Below are 18,011 nucleotides of genomic sequence, written 5' to 3' on the forward strand. Positions count from 1 at the left end.
TTTTCCCTTGTTTCCCCTGTGGCAGGAGCAATCACCAGAGCGCAGTGTAGTTGGACCAAACAGCCACTCCCAAGCCATGTTGCTTCCCTCCCTGATGTTGGCTCTCTTGCATTTTGGGGCAGAAGGTCAGGAAGGCACAACAGCTTCATCCAGGAGGGTTTCTTCCTCTCCTTGCTCTCGTAGGCAAGGGTGAGACAGGGACTCGCCAAAATCCCTCACTTGAATGCTGCAGAATGGTCTGGCAAACACACAAGCAGCACCTGTGCAGCCCTGCGGGACTGGTTCAGTGCTTCAGAAACAGGACTGTAGGCACACAGATGACGTGGGGGCTAACCACAACTTTAGATTCTACGTTATCCCAGTTCCCTCTAGAGAGAGTGGCTGAAAATCTCAAAAGGGAAGTATCATGAGGAGACACAGATTACAATGCAGCATAAACTTTAATGAGTCTCAAGAAGCAATCAAAGCAGCTCGTGGTCGAAGAAATCCAGGCCAGGCTGCCACAAGGTCAGCTGCCAGTCAGACCCCCTTCACCACAATGGGATGCATGTCTTCCTCCCTCACATGGTGAGAGGAAGAACAAAGATGATGCTCTTGACTTGCTTCCAGATGAACTCATGGCACAGGACAGGATGAGACAACAAGGACTCATGCTGAAGAGAAGAAAGCACAAGAAGAAGATGTCTGCTGGCCGTGTTTCCAGACAGCGCAGGCTGGCACCCTGGCTTCCCTCTCTGCTCTGCAGGAGGCCACGAGGGTGCTCAGCCCCTCTGGAAACTCTGGCCAGCAGCTCCGTCCTCAGTCCGGCACCAGGCTTCGGGCTTCGTGGTCGATGCTCTCACTGGACATCCTCGTGGGCTTTAGCAGGGCAGGCACCTTCTGCCGCTGTAGCGGCCACCAAAGCCAGAGAGGCCAAAGCCCCCGGAGGAGATGGGCACTCCCTCCTCACTCAGGATGCTACCAACGGCAGCTGAGGTGGTGGATCCCACAGCGGTGTTCTGGGGGAAGGAGCTGAGGATGGGGCCGGGCAGGGTCACCACCACGGGAGAGGGCTGGATCACCACACGGGAGTCCTGGCACTGCCGGACACAGGGCTCGTTGCAGCTGTTGGCAAGTGGGGTTGGCCCACAGGGACGGCACAGATCGTAGCACGACATGGCTGCGGGATGGAGGCGCACCTGGGAGAGAGAGTAGGGAAAGCACACGCAGCATGTCAGCAGCAGCCTGACAGCATGCTGGCCAAGACAGAATGTGTAGTCTTGGGAGCAGGGACAGGGCCCACGACGACAGAGACAAGCCCAAGGGCCTTTGCAAAGACAGTCTAAGACCTTCTCCCTCTTCCCCAATCAGTGACATGCAGAACAGCAACAGAGGGAGCAGAGTCAAGGAGCAAGGCCCACACCAAACCTACACGGAGCCAGAGCTTCGGTGGAGGCCAGAAGGCCAAGCGGAGAAGAGCAAGAGGGGGGTATGGAGAAGGCTCCTACAGCTCACCTTGTTCACCAAGGAGGAGACGGCAAGAGAAGTGGATGAGGGAGACTGCTGTTAGACAGGTTTTTATAGTCTTCAAACTGCCCCAGGCCCAGAGGCAACATCTGCACACGTAATGTTTTTACCAGCAAGCTCATCTCATATGCAAGACATTACAATTTAAGAATCTCTGGCATTTATTTGTTCCCTGCAGTGCTCCCCTTTCATTTCCTTACTGCTGTCATAGCCATTCTGCCATGTGTGCTTCTTCAAGTCAGGGGATTAGAGGCTAAAATGTTTACAGGCAAAAATACACGTCAGCAGAAGGAGACGATGCAGCTGTTGATGAGGACTCTCGCAGCACTCCAGGGGATGCCTGTCTCTTATCCTCTGGTATCTTCCTTTATGGAATTTTATATTGAATTTTGCATGTTTTGTAGCACTTCCAAAAATATGACCTGTCTTACAAACGCTTTTCTCTGACAGGACAACTACATCCATTGCTTAACCTACACCCGAACTCTTTCACTGTACTTTTACTTGCTGGAATTGAGTTAATTTTCTTCAATTCAGTTCCTATCTTTCTGTTATTGAGACTTGTAGCCAAAGTTATGTTCGTAACACAAAGACATTTTAGCTGTTGCTGAGAAGTGCTTGCACAATGTAAAGGCTTTCTCTGCTTTTCACTCCTACACAATTCCCCACACTTGTGCCCTGGCAAAGTACGCTGGGTCTGGGCATAAGTCTTGCAGAGAACACAGTAAGGATGGTTGACCCAAAATAAACAGAGATGTTCCATTAAAGGTAGCATCCTACTCAGCAAGAAAATTTGAGAGAAGCCAGGGCACAAGTATTTCCCATAGTAGTTGTTTAGGGACCAGCTGGGCATGCTGGAGGTAAGTAGCTTTACACCACTTCTTCTTCAGTTTTTCCTTTCTTCCTTACTTATTAAACTGTTATTTCTCTATGTACAAGCTTCCTTTTCCCATATTTTCCTTTCTGATTCTAAAAGCCCATTATATGGCGATGACAGTAAGGGAACAGCTTCAAGGTCATCTAAAAGAAATACAGGGTCAACCTACCACAAAAAGTTTTGTCTGAACATGCGAGTCAGGTTGGATAAGCTGTTGGCTTTTAGATTGTCTGCAATCTCACACAGGAGAAATTCACATGTTCTTTGCCCTTCCCTCCTTTGCTGGGCAGCCTCCTGAAGTCCCCAGTCAACAGAAGAAGGACGTTTGAGGAGAGACACCCCTTTCCAACACATGCTAAGTCTACACCCCTCACACTACCAAAGGTCAGTGCAGTGATGTAGTGGCTTCACAACTCCTCCTTCCTCCTCCTCAAGGCTTCCTGCAACTTCTGCTTTCAAACTGTGTGCTAATTCAATAACCTCCACTGCAAAATGCTTGGAAAACTTCCCATGCAACACGAAAACTCATCACAAGCTGGCACGGCCTGAGAATGACAGCAGGATGTCTATAGAGGAAAGTATGCATCACGACCTCTGCTTCATAGAATCCTAGAATATCCTGAGTTAGAAGGGACCCACAAGGATCATCAAGTACAACTTCTATCTCCACACAGGACCACCAAGCAATCAGAATATATTTCTGAGGGTGGTTTCCAAACGCTTCCTGAATGCCGGCAGCCTCAGTGCCATGACCACTCCCAGGAGGAGCCTGTTCCGGTGCTGACTGCCTTCTCAGAGTGAAGAAGCTTTTCCTAACATCCAGCCTGAACCTCCCTTGTTGCAGATCCATGCCATTTCCTCAGGTCCTGCCACTGTCACCACAGAGAAGTGAACAGGGCCTACCTTTAATTTCCCTCGTGAAGAAGCTGTAGGCCGCAAGGAGGCCTCCCCTCAGTCTCCTATTCTCTAGGCTGAAAAACACAGGTGACTGAGAAAACTGGTCATATGTCTTTCCCTCGAGACCTTTCACCAACTTGTAGCCCTCCTTTGGGCACTCTAATAGTTTTATAACCTTCTTATACTGTGGCAGCCAAAACTCAACACAGTACTCAATGTGAGGCCGCACCAGCACAGCACAAAGCACAACAATCGTTTCCCTCAATTTCCTCTCCCCATGCATCTCAGCAAACACACACATGTGGTTTCCCACTGGCCAGTACTACCCAGCAGTCGGTCTTCAGAATGCTACTCTGCCCAAAAGCTCCAGTTCCCTGCAGTTCCCTACGTTCCCTGATCACCTGCTGCAGTTGTTGCCTTCCCTCTCCGGTATCAGCTCTTCACAGCACTATGCTCCCACTGTCAGCCCAGGGTGACTCAGGAATATTAACAAAGAGGGTGTTTATTGAGGGTCTTCCCACACAGCAAGACTCAGGACTTTGCCTGAAAAAGCAATCAGTCAGGGAAGGCAGGCCTTTAGCTATGGTGTAAAGTGCTGTAGGATTTCCCCAGCATAGGGGACAGCATGAGAAGTTCCATTCAGTATGAGCCAGTAATAACACAACCAACCAGGGAAGTAATGTTTTAACCGAAACATTCCGATAAATATTTTAAAATATATATCCACAGATTTCCCAGTGGACAGTTTCCTGGGAATACCAAAAGAAAAGGAACATGACAGGACACAGATCACAGTGCAGCGTAAACTTTAATGAGTCTGAAGAAGGAATCAAAGCAGCTTGTGGATGAAGAAATCCAGTCCAGACTGCCAAAAGGACAGCTGGCAGTCAGACCCCCTTCACCACAATGGGAAGCACGTCTTCCCCCCTCGCATGGCAAGAAGGAGAACAAACAGGACACCCTTGATGTGCTTCCAGATGAAACCATGGCACAGGACAGGATGAGACAACAAGGACTCATGCTGAAGAGAAGAAAGCACAAGAAGAAGATGTCTGCTGGCCGTGTTTCCAGACAGCGCAGGCTGGCACCCTGGCTTCCCTCTCTGCTCTGCAGGAGGCCACGAGGGTGCTCAGCCCATCTAGAAACTCTGGCCAGCAGCTCCATCCTCAGTCCAGCACCTGGCTTCAGGCTTCCTGGTCTTGGGAGAAAGGTGCGTGGCTTTTCTTTTTTAATCATGCGTCGCCCATTCATAACTTCATGCCTTACACAGCAGAATAGGAAGTGTTGGAAATCCTTCCTTGTTGGTGATATTTCAATGAGAGGGAGTTCCCGGACACACTTCTAAGACTTCAGACTTTGCCAATATGACTTTCCTGCACCTCCTTACACTCTTATAAAGACCAAATTCTTAAAGGGTATTCATCTCCCACAGGAACGAAGGAGATACACATTAGGACCATATCCTCTCATGCTATTCCAATCCAAGACATCACATTTCTCACTGGAGAGATTCACTGAACATCCCAATAGAAAAAGGAACATAAAGAGACTCAGATTACTTTGAAGCAAAAACTTTAATGAGTCTGAAGAATGAATCAAAGCAGCACATGGAAAAAAGGATCCAGACCACGCTGCCAAAAAGACAGCTGGCAGTCAGATCCCACTTCACCCGGAAAAGCGTGCAGGTCTTCCTCCTTCGGAAGATGGAACGAAGAAAAAACAGGAAACTCTTGACTTGCTTCCAGATGAATCCATGGCACAGGACAGCAGCAGACAACAAGGGCACAGAATGCAGACAAGAAAACTGGAGAAGAAGCTGTCTGTGTTTCCAGGGTGCTCAGCCCATCTGGAAACTCTGGCCAGCAGCTCCGTCCTCAGTCCGGCACAGGGCTTCGGGCTTCCTGGTCAATGCGCTCACTGGACATCCTCGTGGGCTTTAGCAGGGCAGGCACCTTCTGCCGCTGTAGCGGCCACCAAAGCCAGAGAGGCCAAAGCCCCCGGAGGAGATGGGCACTCCCTCCTCACTCAGGATGCTGCCAACAGCAGCTGAGGTGGTGGATCCCACAGCGGTGTTCTGGGGGAAGGAGCTGAGGATGGGGCCGGGCAGGGTCACCACCACGGGAGAGGGCTGGATCACCACACGGGAGTCCTGGCACTGCCGGACACAGGGCTCGTTGCAGCTGTTGGCAAGTGGGGTTGGCCCACAGGGACGGCACAGATCGTAGCACGACATGGCTGTGGGATGGAGGCGCACCTGGGAGAGAGGGCAGGCAAAGCACACACAGCGTGTCAGCAGCAGCCTGATAGCCTGCTGGCCAAGACAGAAGGTATAGTCTGGGGAGCAGGGATAGCGTACATGAGGACAGGGAGGGGCTTGGGAACTTGGGTCCCCAAGGGCCCCTGCAAAGACAGTCCAAGACCTCCTCCCACCTCTCCCCTCAGTGGCAAGCAGAACAGTGATGGAGGGAGCAGCGTCAAGGAGCAAGGACCACACAAAGAGCTACATGGAGGCAAAGACTCGGTCGAGGCCAGAAGGCCAAGGGGAGAAGAAGAGAATGAGGGGAGTGAGGAGAAGGCACTTGCAGCTCACCTTGTTCGCCAAGGAGGAGAAGGCAAGAGAAGTGGATGATGGAGCCTGCTGTTGGACAGGCTTTTATACCAGTCCAGACTGCCCCAGGCCCAGAGGTGCCTTTTGCGCATGTAATGTGTATACCAGAAAGCTCATCTTGCATGCAAAACACCGCAATGGAAGAGATGGGTGACTTATGTTCCCTGCAGTGACCCCTTTTCGTTTTCCTGGTCAGGACATACCCATTCCATCACACAGGCTCCTTTCAAGTGACAGGATTACAGGCCAAAATGCTTCTGGGGAAGTGACACAAAAGCACAGGAAGAAGATGAAGGCAAAAAGAAGGAGATGGCCAAATTGTCAAGTGGTGCCAGCCTCTCACCCTCCTGCAGCTTCCTTCAGGCTTTGTCCTAAATGCATGGGTACTCATTTCCATGCAAACCCGCCCTTAAAGGTCAGACTGCCAGCCAGGCTCATCAGCAAAGAGCAGGTACAGCCTTTGCTTTACCTATCAACCTGCTCAGGCTGCCTTAGGCACCAGATTTCCAAGTATGGCTGCTCTGCCATCAAGCCTCAGCCCTTCTGTGGGATCAAGCCTTGCTCTCAGGTGACAAAAGCCTGACTGGTTTTCCTCTCCCCTCTGTCCCCAGCAACTAGAGGTCCCCTGTCACCACAGCAGGCCTCTTTCAGAAACACGGACATGGCTCTCACTCTACTACTCGCTCCTGCTGCCCACTCCTGTTAAACCGAGATGTCTCCTGCAGACAAAGCCCCATACCGGACAACAAATACAGCTGCTTTCCTCCTTCCCCATCTCCACGCCTCAGATTCTGCTTTGACCCCACATACCAATGGAACAGCACACACCAGCAAACATGTGACCGTATTTCTGTGCAACACAGAACCCTGCCCAGAAACAAGGGAGGTCTGAGAGTGCCGTTGAGGGCAGCCTGGGCAGCAGCAGGTATCAGCACCTCCCTGGGGACGTGTGCCAAGAAGTGACACCAAGCCATACCAGCAGCGTGTTTCTTGGGGGCACGACTGCCCAGCAAGGAATACTAGGCATACACAGCTCAGGCCCCTCAGCCAGGCCATCTTCCCAAGGGCTGGACAAAATGCCTTCCCGATGAGGCTGGGACAACAGCAGACAAAGGCAACTGTCAAATCACAGAGGCCCGACCAAATTCCTCATTTAGGAAGATGAGGAAAGCTTTGAAGGTGCACAGTACTACCCTGATGATGACAGTAAACATCTATCCCAAAGAGTGCTGTCACGGCTCAGTACGAGCCACCTGCTGCCTACACAATGGGAGTCAGGAGCCAAGCAAGGCCACACAGCCAACAGGGCATCAGCTATACCAGCAATGGCCCTCGTTGTACAGCACCTGACCAAGGAAGATGAGGAGATGGAAGGCAGATTCAGCCAGGCGTCTAGCTCAGTGGTCAGGTTCATGGTGGTGACACAGGACTGATGACAAGACAGTCCACACTTCAGGGTCAGGTCCAGTGACGGCAACCAGGGTCAACACGAGGCCCAAAGACTGCTGACCAGGCCCAGAAAAGTAACACAGACAGACCCAAGAGAAAGCTGGGAAACCACTGGGCAACTTTAGCCCTACCAAGGCAACCCAGGGGCAGGCATAAGCAAATCTGCAACAGAGCAGGCAACCCACACTGATGACCCAGATCTGAAGGGGGGGCCAAAGGCTCAGGACAAAACTTGACTATAGCACCAGGGTCAATGGGAAGAGGGTGTGGTGGGAGGCTCCAGGTGAGCCTGATGAGGGCCATTGGGCCTCTGCCGCACTCAGACAACTCGTATGCATGAGGAGGAAATCTCCTGTGCACTTGGGACATAGGACACCAGCTGCATCTACCCCAAAAGAAGAAAGGAAGGAAGCTTCAATTAATTTTCCAAGGAAAAACATGTCTCGCACCTCAGGGTCTACCCAAAAGCTGCAATGCCTTGCAGCACCCTGCACTCCCTGATCGCCTGCTGCAGTTGTTGCCTTCGCTCCCTGGTATCAGCTTTTCACGGCACTTTGCTCCTGCTGTCAGCTCAAGGTGGCCCAGGAATGTTGACAAGGAGCATGTTTCCTGAGAGTCTTCCTGCACAGCAAGGCTGAGGGCTTTGCCTCATACCAGTAGTTGGTCAGAGAATGCAGGCCTTCAGCTATGGTGTAAGGCATGATAGGATTTCCCCAGCACAGGGGATAGCATGAGAGGTGCCCCTCACTCTGCCTCAAGCAGGAGTGGGTGACACAGACAAAAGCATCTCCTGTGGAGGACTAGAGCATAAGGGAAGAAGGGCTATGGAGCTTGTTTTCCCTTGTTTCCCCTGTGGCAGGAGCAATCACCAGAGCGCAGTGTAGTTGGACCAAACAGCCACTCCCAAGCCATGTTGCTTCCCTCCCTGATGTTGGCTCTCTTGCATTTTGGGGCAGAAGGTCAGGAAGGCACAACAGCTTCATCCAGGAGGGTTTCTTCCTCTCCTTGCTCTCGTAGGCAAGGGTGAGACAGGGACTCGCCAAAATCCCTCACTTGAATGCTGCAGAATGGTCTGGCAAACACACAAGCAGCACCTGTGCAGCCCTGCGGGACTGGTTCAGTGCTTCAGAAACAGGACTGTAGGCACACAGATGACGTGGGGGCTAACCACAACTTTAGATTCTACGTTATCCCAGTTCCCTCTAGAGAGAGTGGCTGAAAATCTCAAAAGGGAAGTATCATGAGGAGACACAGATTACAATGCAGCATAAACTTTAATGAGTCTCAAGAAGCAATCAAAGCAGCTCGTGGTCGAAGAAATCCAGGCCAGGCTGCCACAAGGTCAGCTGCCAGTCAGACCCCCTTCACCACAATGGGATGCATGTCTTCCTCCCTCACATGGTGAGAGGAAGAACAAAGATGATGCTCTTGACTTGCTTCCAGATGAACTCATGGCACAGGACAGGATGAGACAACAAGGACTCATGCTGAAGAGAAGAAAGCACAAGAAGAAGATGTCTGCTGGCCGTGTTTCCAGACAGCGCAGGCTGGCACCCTGGCTTCCCTCTCTGCTCTGCAGGAGGCCACGAGGGTGCTCAGCCCCTCTGGAAACTCTGGCCAGCAGCTCCGTCCTCAGTCCGGCACCAGGCTTCGGGCTTCGTGGTCGATGCTCTCACTGGACATCCTCGTGGGCTTTAGCAGGGCAGGCACCTTCTGCCGCTGTAGCGGCCACCAAAGCCAGAGAGGCCAAAGCCCCCGGAGGAGATGGGCACTCCCTCCTCACTCAGGATGCTACCAACGGCAGCTGAGGTGGTGGATCCCACAGCGGTGTTCTGGGGGAAGGAGCTGAGGATGGGGCCGGGCAGGGTCACCACCACGGGAGAGGGCTGGATCACCACACGGGAGTCCTGGCACTGCCGGACACAGGGCTCGTTGCAGCTGTTGGCAAGTGGGGTTGGCCCACAGGGACGGCACAGATCGTAGCACGACATGGCTGCGGGATGGAGGCGCACCTGGGAGAGAGAGTAGGGAAAGCACACGCAGCATGTCAGCAGCAGCCTGACAGCATGCTGGCCAAGACAGAATGTGTAGTCTTGGGAGCAGGGACAGGGCCCACGACGACAGAGACAAGCCCAAGGGCCTTTGCAAAGACAGTCTAAGACCTTCTCCCTCTTCCCCAATCAGTGACATGCAGAACAGCAACAGAGGGAGCAGAGTCAAGGAGCAAGGCCCACACCAAACCTACACGGAGCCAGAGCTTCGGTGGAGGCCAGAAGGCCAAGCGGAGAAGAGCAAGAGGGGGGTATGGAGAAGGCTCCTACAGCTCACCTTGTTCACCAAGGAGGAGACGGCAAGAGAAGTGGATGAGGGAGACTGCTGTTAGACAGGTTTTTATAGTCTTCAAACTGCCCCAGGCCCAGAGGCAACATCTGCACACGTAATGTTTTTACCAGCAAGCTCATCTCATATGCAAGACATTACAATTTAAGAATCTCTGGCATTTATTTGTTCCCTGCAGTGCTCCCCTTTCATTTCCTTACTGCTGTCATAGCCATTCTGCCATGTGTGCTTCTTCAAGTCAGGGGATTAGAGGCTAAAATGTTTACAGGCAAAAATACACGTCAGCAGAAGGAGACGATGCAGCTGTTGATGAGGACTCTCGCAGCACTCCAGGGGATGCCTGTCTCTTATCCTCTGGTATCTTCCTTTATGGAATTTTATATTGAATTTTGCATGTTTTGTAGCACTTCCAAAAATATGACCTGTCTTACAAACGCTTTTCTCTGACAGGACAACTACATCCATTGCTTAACCTACACCCGAACTCTTTCACTGTACTTTTACTTGCTGGAATTGAGTTAATTTTCTTCAATTCAGTTCCTATCTTTCTGTTATTGAGACTTGTAGCCAAAGTTATGTTCGTAACACAAAGACATTTTAGCTGTTGCTGAGAAGTGCTTGCACAATGTAAAGGCTTTCTCTGCTTTTCACTCCTACACAATTCCCCACACTTGTGCCCTGGCAAAGTACGCTGGGTCTGGGCATAAGTCTTGCAGAGAACACAGTAAGGATGGTTGACCCAAAATAAACAGAGATGTTCCATTAAAGGTAGCATCCTACTCAGCAAGAAAATTTGAGAGAAGCCAGGGCACAAGTATTTCCCATAGTAGTTGTTTAGGGACCAGCTGGGCATGCTGGAGGTAAGTAGCTTTACACCACTTCTTCTTCAGTTTTTCCTTTCTTCCTTACTTATTAAACTGTTATTTCTCTATGTACAAGCTTCCTTTTCCCATATTTTCCTTTCTGATTCTAAAAGCCCATTATATGGCGATGACAGTAAGGGAACAGCTTCAAGGTCATCTAAAAGAAATACAGGGTCAACCTACCACAAAAAGTTTTGTCTGAACATGCGAGTCAGGTTGGATAAGCTGTTGGCTTTTAGATTGTCTGCAATCTCACACAGGAGAAATTCACATGTTCTTTGCCCTTCCCTCCTTTGCTGGGCAGCCTCCTGAAGTCCCCAGTCAACAGAAGAAGGACGTTTGAGGAGAGACACCCCTTTCCAACACATGCTAAGTCTACACCCCTCACACTACCAAAGGTCAGTGCAGTGATGTAGTGGCTTCACAACTCCTCCTTCCTCCTCCTCAAGGCTTCCTGCAACTTCTGCTTTCAAACTGTGTGCTAATTCAATAACCTCCACTGCAAAATGCTTGGAAAACTTCCCATGCAACACGAAAACTCATCACAAGCTGGCACGGCCTGAGAATGACAGCAGGATGTCTATAGAGGAAAGTATGCATCACGACCTCTGCTTCATAGAATCCTAGAATATCCTGAGTTAGAAGGGACCCACAAGGATCATCAAGTACAACTTCTATCTCCACACAGGACCACCAAGCAATCAGAATATATTTCTGAGGGTGGTTTCCAAACGCTTCCTGAATGCCGGCAGCCTCAGTGCCATGACCACTCCCAGGAGGAGCCTGTTCCGGTGCTGACTGCCTTCTCAGAGTGAAGAAGCTTTTCCTAACATCCAGCCTGAACCTCCCTTGTTGCAGATCCATGCCATTTCCTCAGGTCCTGCCACTGTCACCACAGAGAAGTGAACAGGGCCTACCTTTAATTTCCCTCGTGAAGAAGCTGTAGGCCGCAAGGAGGCCTCCCCTCAGTCTCCTATTCTCTAGGCTGAAAAACACAGGTGACTGAGAAAACTGGTCATATGTCTTTCCCTCGAGACCTTTCACCAACTTGTAGCCCTCCTTTGGGCACTCTAATAGTTTTATAACCTTCTTATACTGTGGCAGCCAAAACTCAACACAGTACTCAATGTGAGGCCGCACCAGCACAGCACAAAGCACAACAATCGTTTCCCTCAATTTCCTCTCCCCATGCATCTCAGCAAACACACACATGTGGTTTCCCACTGGCCAGTACTACCCAGCAGTCGGTCTTCAGAATGCTACTCTGCCCAAAAGCTCCAGTTCCCTGCAGTTCCCTACGTTCCCTGATCACCTGCTGCAGTTGTTGCCTTCCCTCTCCGGTATCAGCTCTTCACAGCACTATGCTCCCACTGTCAGCCCAGGGTGACTCAGGAATATTAACAAAGAGGGTGTTTATTGAGGGTCTTCCCACACAGCAAGACTCAGGACTTTGCCTGAAAAAGCAATCAGTCAGGGAAGGCAGGCCTTTAGCTATGGTGTAAAGTGCTGTAGGATTTCCCCAGCATAGGGGACAGCATGAGAAGTTCCATTCAGTATGAGCCAGTAATAACACAACCAACCAGGGAAGTAATGTTTTAACCGAAACATTCCGATAAATATTTTAAAATATATATCCACAGATTTCCCAGTGGACAGTTTCCTGGGAATACCAAAAGAAAAGGAACATGACAGGACACAGATCACAGTGCAGCGTAAACTTTAATGAGTCTGAAGAAGGAATCAAAGCAGCTTGTGGATGAAGAAATCCAGTCCAGACTGCCAAAAGGACAGCTGGCAGTCAGACCCCCTTCACCACAATGGGAAGCACGTCTTCCCCCCTCGCATGGCAAGAAGGAGAACAAACAGGACACCCTTGATGTGCTTCCAGATGAAACCATGGCACAGGACAGGATGAGACAACAAGGACTCATGCTGAAGAGAAGAAAGCACAAGAAGAAGATGTCTGCTGGCCGTGTTTCCAGACAGCGCAGGCTGGCACCCTGGCTTCCCTCTCTGCTCTGCAGGAGGCCACGAGGGTGCTCAGCCCATCTAGAAACTCTGGCCAGCAGCTCCATCCTCAGTCCAGCACCTGGCTTCAGGCTTCCTGGTCTTGGGAGAAAGGTGCGTGGCTTTTCTTTTTTAATCATGCGTCGCCCATTCATAACTTCATGCCTTACACAGCAGAATAGGAAGTGTTGGAAATCCTTCCTTGTTGGTGATATTTCAATGAGAGGGAGTTCCCGGACACACTTCTAAGACTTCAGACTTTGCCAATATGACTTTCCTGCACCTCCTTACACTCTTATAAAGACCAAATTCTTAAAGGGTATTCATCTCCCACAGGAACGAAGGAGATACACATTAGGACCATATCCTCTCATGCTATTCCAATCCAAGACATCACATTTCTCACTGGAGAGATTCACTGAACATCCCAATAGAAAAAGGAACATAAAGAGACTCAGATTACTTTGAAGCAAAAACTTTAATGAGTCTGAAGAATGAATCAAAGCAGCACATGGAAAAAAGGATCCAGACCACGCTGCCAAAAAGACAGCTGGCAGTCAGATCCCACTTCACCCGGAAAAGCGTGCAGGTCTTCCTCCTTCGGAAGATGGAACGAAGAAAAAACAGGAAACTCTTGACTTGCTTCCAGATGAATCCATGGCACAGGACAGCAGCAGACAACAAGGGCACAGAATGCAGACAAGAAAACTGGAGAAGAAGCTGTCTGTGTTTCCAGGGTGCTCAGCCCATCTGGAAACTCTGGCCAGCAGCTCCGTCCTCAGTCCGGCACAGGGCTTCGGGCTTCCTGGTCAATGCGCTCACTGGACATCCTCGTGGGCTTTAGCAGGGCAGGCACCTTCTGCCGCTGTAGCGGCCACCAAAGCCAGAGAGGCCAAAGCCCCCGGAGGAGATGGGCACTCCCTCCTCACTCAGGATGCTGCCAACAGCAGCTGAGGTGGTGGATCCCACAGCGGTGTTCTGGGGGAAGGAGCTGAGGATGGGGCCGGGCAGGGTCACCACCACGGGAGAGGGCTGGATCACCACACGGGAGTCCTGGCACTGCCGGACACAGGGCTCGTTGCAGCTGTTGGCAAGTGGGGTTGGCCCACAGGGACGGCACAGATCGTAGCACGACATGGCTGTGGGATGGAGGCGCACCTGGGAGAGAGGGCAGGCAAAGCACACACAGCGTGTCAGCAGCAGCCTGATAGCCTGCTGGCCAAGACAGAAGGTATAGTCTGGGGAGCAGGGATAGCGTACATGAGGACAGGGAGGGGCTTGGGAACTTGGGTCCCCAAGGGCCCCTGCAAAGACAGTCCAAGACCTCCTCCCACCTCTCCCCTCAGTGGCAAGCAGAACAGTGATGGAGGGAGCAGCGTCAAGGAGCAAGGACCACACAAAGAGCTACATGGAGGCAAAGACTCGGTCGAGGCCAGAAGGCCAAGGGGAGAAGAAGAGAATGAGGGGAGTGAGGAGAAGGCACTTGCAGCTCACCTTGTTCGCCAAGGAGGAGAAGGCAAGAGAAGTGGATGATGGAGCCTGCTGTTGGACAGGCTTTTATACCAGTCCAGACTGCCCCAGGCCCAGAGGTGCCTTTTGCGCATGTAATGTGTATACCAGAAAGCTCATCTTGCATGCAAAACACCGCAATGGAAGAGATGGGTGACTTATGTTCCCTGCAGTGACCCCTTTTCGTTTTCCTGGTCAGGACATACCCATTCCATCACACAGGCTCCTTTCAAGTGACAGGATTACAGGCCAAAATGCTTCTGGGGAAGTGACACAAAAGCACAGGAAGAAGATGAAGGCAAAAAGAAGGAGATGGCCAAATTGTCAAGTGGTGCCAGCCTCTCACCCTCCTGCAGCTTCCTTCAGGCTTTGTCCTAAATGCATGGGTACTCATTTCCATGCAAACCCGCCCTTAAAGGTCAGACTGCCAGCCAGGCTCATCAGCAAAGAGCAGGTACAGCCTTTGCTTTACCTATCAACCTGCTCAGGCTGCCTTAGGCACCAGATTTCCAAGTATGGCTGCTCTGCCATCAAGCCTCAGCCCTTCTGTGGGATCAAGCCTTGCTCTCAGGTGACAAAAGCCTGACTGGTTTTCCTCTCCCCTCTGTCCCCAGCAACTAGAGGTCCCCTGTCACCACAGCAGGCCTCTTTCAGAAACACGGACATGGCTCTCACTCTACTACTCGCTCCTGCTGCCCACTCCTGTTAAACCGAGATGTCTCCTGCAGACAAAGCCCCATACCGGACAACAAATACAGCTGCTTTCCTCCTTCCCCATCTCCACGCCTCAGATTCTGCTTTGACCCCACATACCAATGGAACAGCACACACCAGCAAACATGTGACCGTATTTCTGTGCAACACAGAACCCTGCCCAGAAACAAGGGAGGTCTGAGAGTGCCGTTGAGGGCAGCCTGGGCAGCAGCAGGTATCAGCACCTCCCTGGGGACGTGTGCCAAGAAGTGACACCAAGCCATACCAGCAGCGTGTTTCTTGGGGGCACGACTGCCCAGCAAGGAATACTAGGCATACACAGCTCAGGCCCCTCAGCCAGGCCATCTTCCCAAGGGCTGGACAAAATGCCTTCCCGATGAGGCTGGGACAACAGCAGACAAAGGCAACTGTCAAATCACAGAGGCCCGACCAAATTCCTCATTTAGGAAGATGAGGAAAGCTTTGAAGGTGCACAGTACTACCCTGATGATGACAGTAAACATCTATCCCAAAGAGTGCTGTCACGGCTCAGTACGAGCCACCTGCTGCCTACACAATGGGAGTCAGGAGCCAAGCAAGGCCACACAGCCAACAGGGCATCAGCTATACCAGCAATGGCCCTCGTTGTACAGCACCTGACCAAGGAAGATGAGGAGATGGAAGGCAGATTCAGCCAGGCGTCTAGCTCAGTGGTCAGGTTCATGGTGGTGACACAGGACTGATGACAAGACAGTCCACACTTCAGGGTCAGGTCCAGTGACGGCAACCAGGGTCAACACGAGGCCCAAAGACTGCTGACCAGGCCCAGAAAAGTAACACAGACAGACCCAAGAGAAAGCTGGGAAACCACTGGGCAACTTTAGCCCTACCAAGGCAACCCAGGGGCAGGCATAAGCAAATCTGCAACAGAGCAGGCAACCCACACTGATGACCCAGATCTGAAGGGGGGGCCAAAGGCTCAGGACAAAACTTGACTATAGCACCAGGGTCAATGGGAAGAGGGTGTGGTGGGAGGCTCCAGGTGAGCCTGATGAGGGCCATTGGGCCTCTGCCGCACTCAGACAACTCGTATGCATGAGGAGGAAATCTCCTGTGCACTTGGGACATAGGACACCAGCTGCATCTACCCCAAAAGAAGAAAGGAAGGAAGCTTCAATTAATTTTCCAAGGAAAAACATGTCTCGCACCTCAGGGTCTACCCAAAAGCTGCAATGCCTTGCAGCACCCTGCACTCCCTGATCGCCTGCTGCAGTTGTTGCCTTCGCTCCCTGGTATCAGCTTTTCACGGCACTTTGCTCCTGCTGTCAGCTCAAGGTGGCCCAGGAATGTTGACAAGGAGCATGTTTCCTGAGAGTCTTCCTGCACAGCAAGGCTGAGGGCTTTGCCTCATACCAGTAGTTGGTCAGAGAATGCAGGCCTTCAGCTATGGTGTAAGGCATGATAGGATTTCCCCAGCACAGGGGATAGCATGAGAGGTGCCCCTCACTCTGCCTCAAGCAGGAGTGGGTGACACAGACAAAAGCATCTCCTGTGGAGGACTAGAGCATAAGGGAAGAAGGGCTATGGAGCTTGTTTTCCCTTGTTTCCCCTGTGGCAGGAGCAATCACCAGAGCGCAGTGTAGTTGGACCAAACAGCCACTCCCAAGCCATGTTGCTTCCCTCCCTGATGTTGGCTCTCTTGCATTTTGGGGCAGAAGGTCAGGAAGGCACAACAGCTTCATCCAGGAGGGTTTCTTCCTCTCCTTGCTCTCGTAGGCAAGGGTGAGACAGGGACTCGCCAAAATCCCTCACTTGAATGCTGCAGAATGGTCTGGCAAACACACAAGCAGCACCTGTGCAGCCCTGCGGGACTGGTTCAGTGCTTCAGAAACAGGACTGTAGGCACACAGATGACGTGGGGGCTAACCACAACTTTAGATTCTACGTTATCCCAGTTCCCTCTAGAGAGAGTGGCTGAAAATCTCAAAAGGGAAGTATCATGAGGAGACACAGATTACAATGCAGCATAAACTTTAATGAGTCTCAAGAAGCAATCAAAGCAGCTCGTGGTCGAAGAAATCCAGGCCAGGCTGCCACAAGGTCAGCTGCCAGTCAGACCCCCTTCACCACAATGGGATGCATGTCTTCCTCCCTCACATGGTGAGAGGAAGAACAAAGATGATGCTCTTGACTTGCTTCCAGATGAACTCATGGCACAGGACAGGATGAGACAACAAGGACTCATGCTGAAGAGAAGAAAGCACAAGAAGAAGATGTCTGCTGGCCGTGTTTCCAGACAGCGCAGGCTGGCACCCTGGCTTCCCTCTCTGCTCTGCAGGAGGCCACGAGGGTGCTCAGCCCCTCTGGAAACTCTGGCCAGCAGCTCCGTCCTCAGTCCGGCACCGGGCTTCGGGCTTCGTGGTCGATGCTCTCACTGGACGTCCTCGTGGGCTTTAGCAGGGCAGGCACCTTCTGCCGCAGTAGCGGCCACCAAAGCCAGAGAGGCCAAAGCCCCCAGAGGAGATGGGCACTCCCTCCTCACTCAGGATGCTACCAACGGCAGCTGAGGTGGTGGATCCCACAGCGGTGTTCTGGGGGAAGGAGCTGAGGATGGGGCCGGGCAGGGTCACCACCACGGGAGAGGGCTGGATCACCACACGGGAGTCCTGGCACTGCCGGACACAGGGCTCGTTGCAGCTGTTGGCAAGTGGGGTTGGCCCACAGGGACGGCACAGATCGTAGCACGACATGGCTGCGGGATGGAGGCGCACCTGGGAGAGAGAGTAGGGAAAGCACACGCAGCATGTCAGCAGTAGCCTGACAGCCTGCTGGCCAGGACAGAAGGCATAGTCTGGGGAACAGGGACACAGTCGACGAGGACAGAGAGAAGTCCCAGGGCCCCTGCAAAGACCGTCCTAGACCTCCTCCCACCTTCCCCCTCAGTGACAAGCAGAACAGCAACAGAGGGAGCAGAGTCAAGGAGCAAGGCCCACACCAAATGTACACGGAGCCAGAGCCTCGGTGGAGGCCAGAAGGCCAAGGGGAGAAGAGGAAGAGGGGAGTACGGAGAAGGCACTTGCAGCTCACCTTGTTCACCAAGGAGGAGGAGGCAAGAGAAGTGGATGAGGCAGCTTGCTGTTGAATGAGTTTTTATACTGTTCCAGACTGCCCCAGGCCCAGAGGCACCATTTGCACAAGTAATGTTTTTACTAGCAAGCTCATCTCACATGCAAAATATTGCAATTTAAGAATCTCTGGCATT

The 18,011-nt window shown here is 51.9% G+C and overlaps 3 protein-coding genes and 2 pseudogenes across 3 annotated transcripts; all 5 read right to left on the reverse strand.

The window, feature by feature from the left end:
• Window positions 1-434: 434 nt before the first annotated feature.
• Window positions 435-1,644, reverse strand: LOC137845582 (feather beta keratin-like; annotated as a pseudogene).
• Window positions 1,645-4,853: 3,209 nt separating this feature from the next.
• LOC137845628 (feather beta keratin-like) lies at window positions 4,854-5,905 on the reverse strand. The gene is made up of 2 exons (XM_068662980.1): window positions 5,871-5,905; window positions 4,854-5,534 (listed from the first exon to the last, which is right to left on the reverse strand). Exon 2 carries the CDS (start codon window positions 5,511-5,513, stop codon window positions 5,217-5,219), a length of 297 nt encoding a protein of 98 aa, XP_068519081.1. The 5' UTR covers window positions 5,514-5,534; window positions 5,871-5,905; the 3' UTR covers window positions 4,854-5,216.
• A 2,700-nt stretch (window positions 5,906-8,605) lies between these two features.
• Window positions 8,606-9,815, reverse strand: LOC137845616 (feather beta keratin-like; annotated as a pseudogene).
• Window positions 9,816-13,024: 3,209 nt separating this feature from the next.
• LOC137845656 (feather beta keratin-like) lies at window positions 13,025-14,076 on the reverse strand. The gene is made up of 2 exons (XM_068663067.1): window positions 14,042-14,076; window positions 13,025-13,705 (listed from the first exon to the last, which is right to left on the reverse strand). The coding sequence occupies exon 2, from the start codon at window positions 13,682-13,684 to the stop codon at window positions 13,388-13,390; it is 297 nt and encodes a 98-aa protein (XP_068519168.1). The 5' UTR covers window positions 13,685-13,705; window positions 14,042-14,076; the 3' UTR covers window positions 13,025-13,387.
• Window positions 14,077-16,776: 2,700 nt separating this feature from the next.
• LOC137845569 (feather beta keratin-like) lies at window positions 16,777-17,999 on the reverse strand. The gene is made up of 2 exons (XM_068662910.1): window positions 17,837-17,999; window positions 16,777-17,520 (listed from the first exon to the last, which is right to left on the reverse strand). Exon 2 carries the CDS (start codon window positions 17,497-17,499, stop codon window positions 17,203-17,205), a length of 297 nt encoding a protein of 98 aa, XP_068519011.1. The 5' UTR covers window positions 17,500-17,520; window positions 17,837-17,999; the 3' UTR covers window positions 16,777-17,202.
• Between the last annotated feature and the right edge of the window lie 12 nt (window positions 18,000-18,011).

Source organism: Anas acuta, chromosome 28 (assembly GCF_963932015.1).
Source record: "Anas acuta chromosome 28, bAnaAcu1.1, whole genome shotgun sequence".
Taxonomy (NCBI): domain Eukaryota; kingdom Metazoa; phylum Chordata; class Aves; order Anseriformes; family Anatidae; genus Anas; species Anas acuta.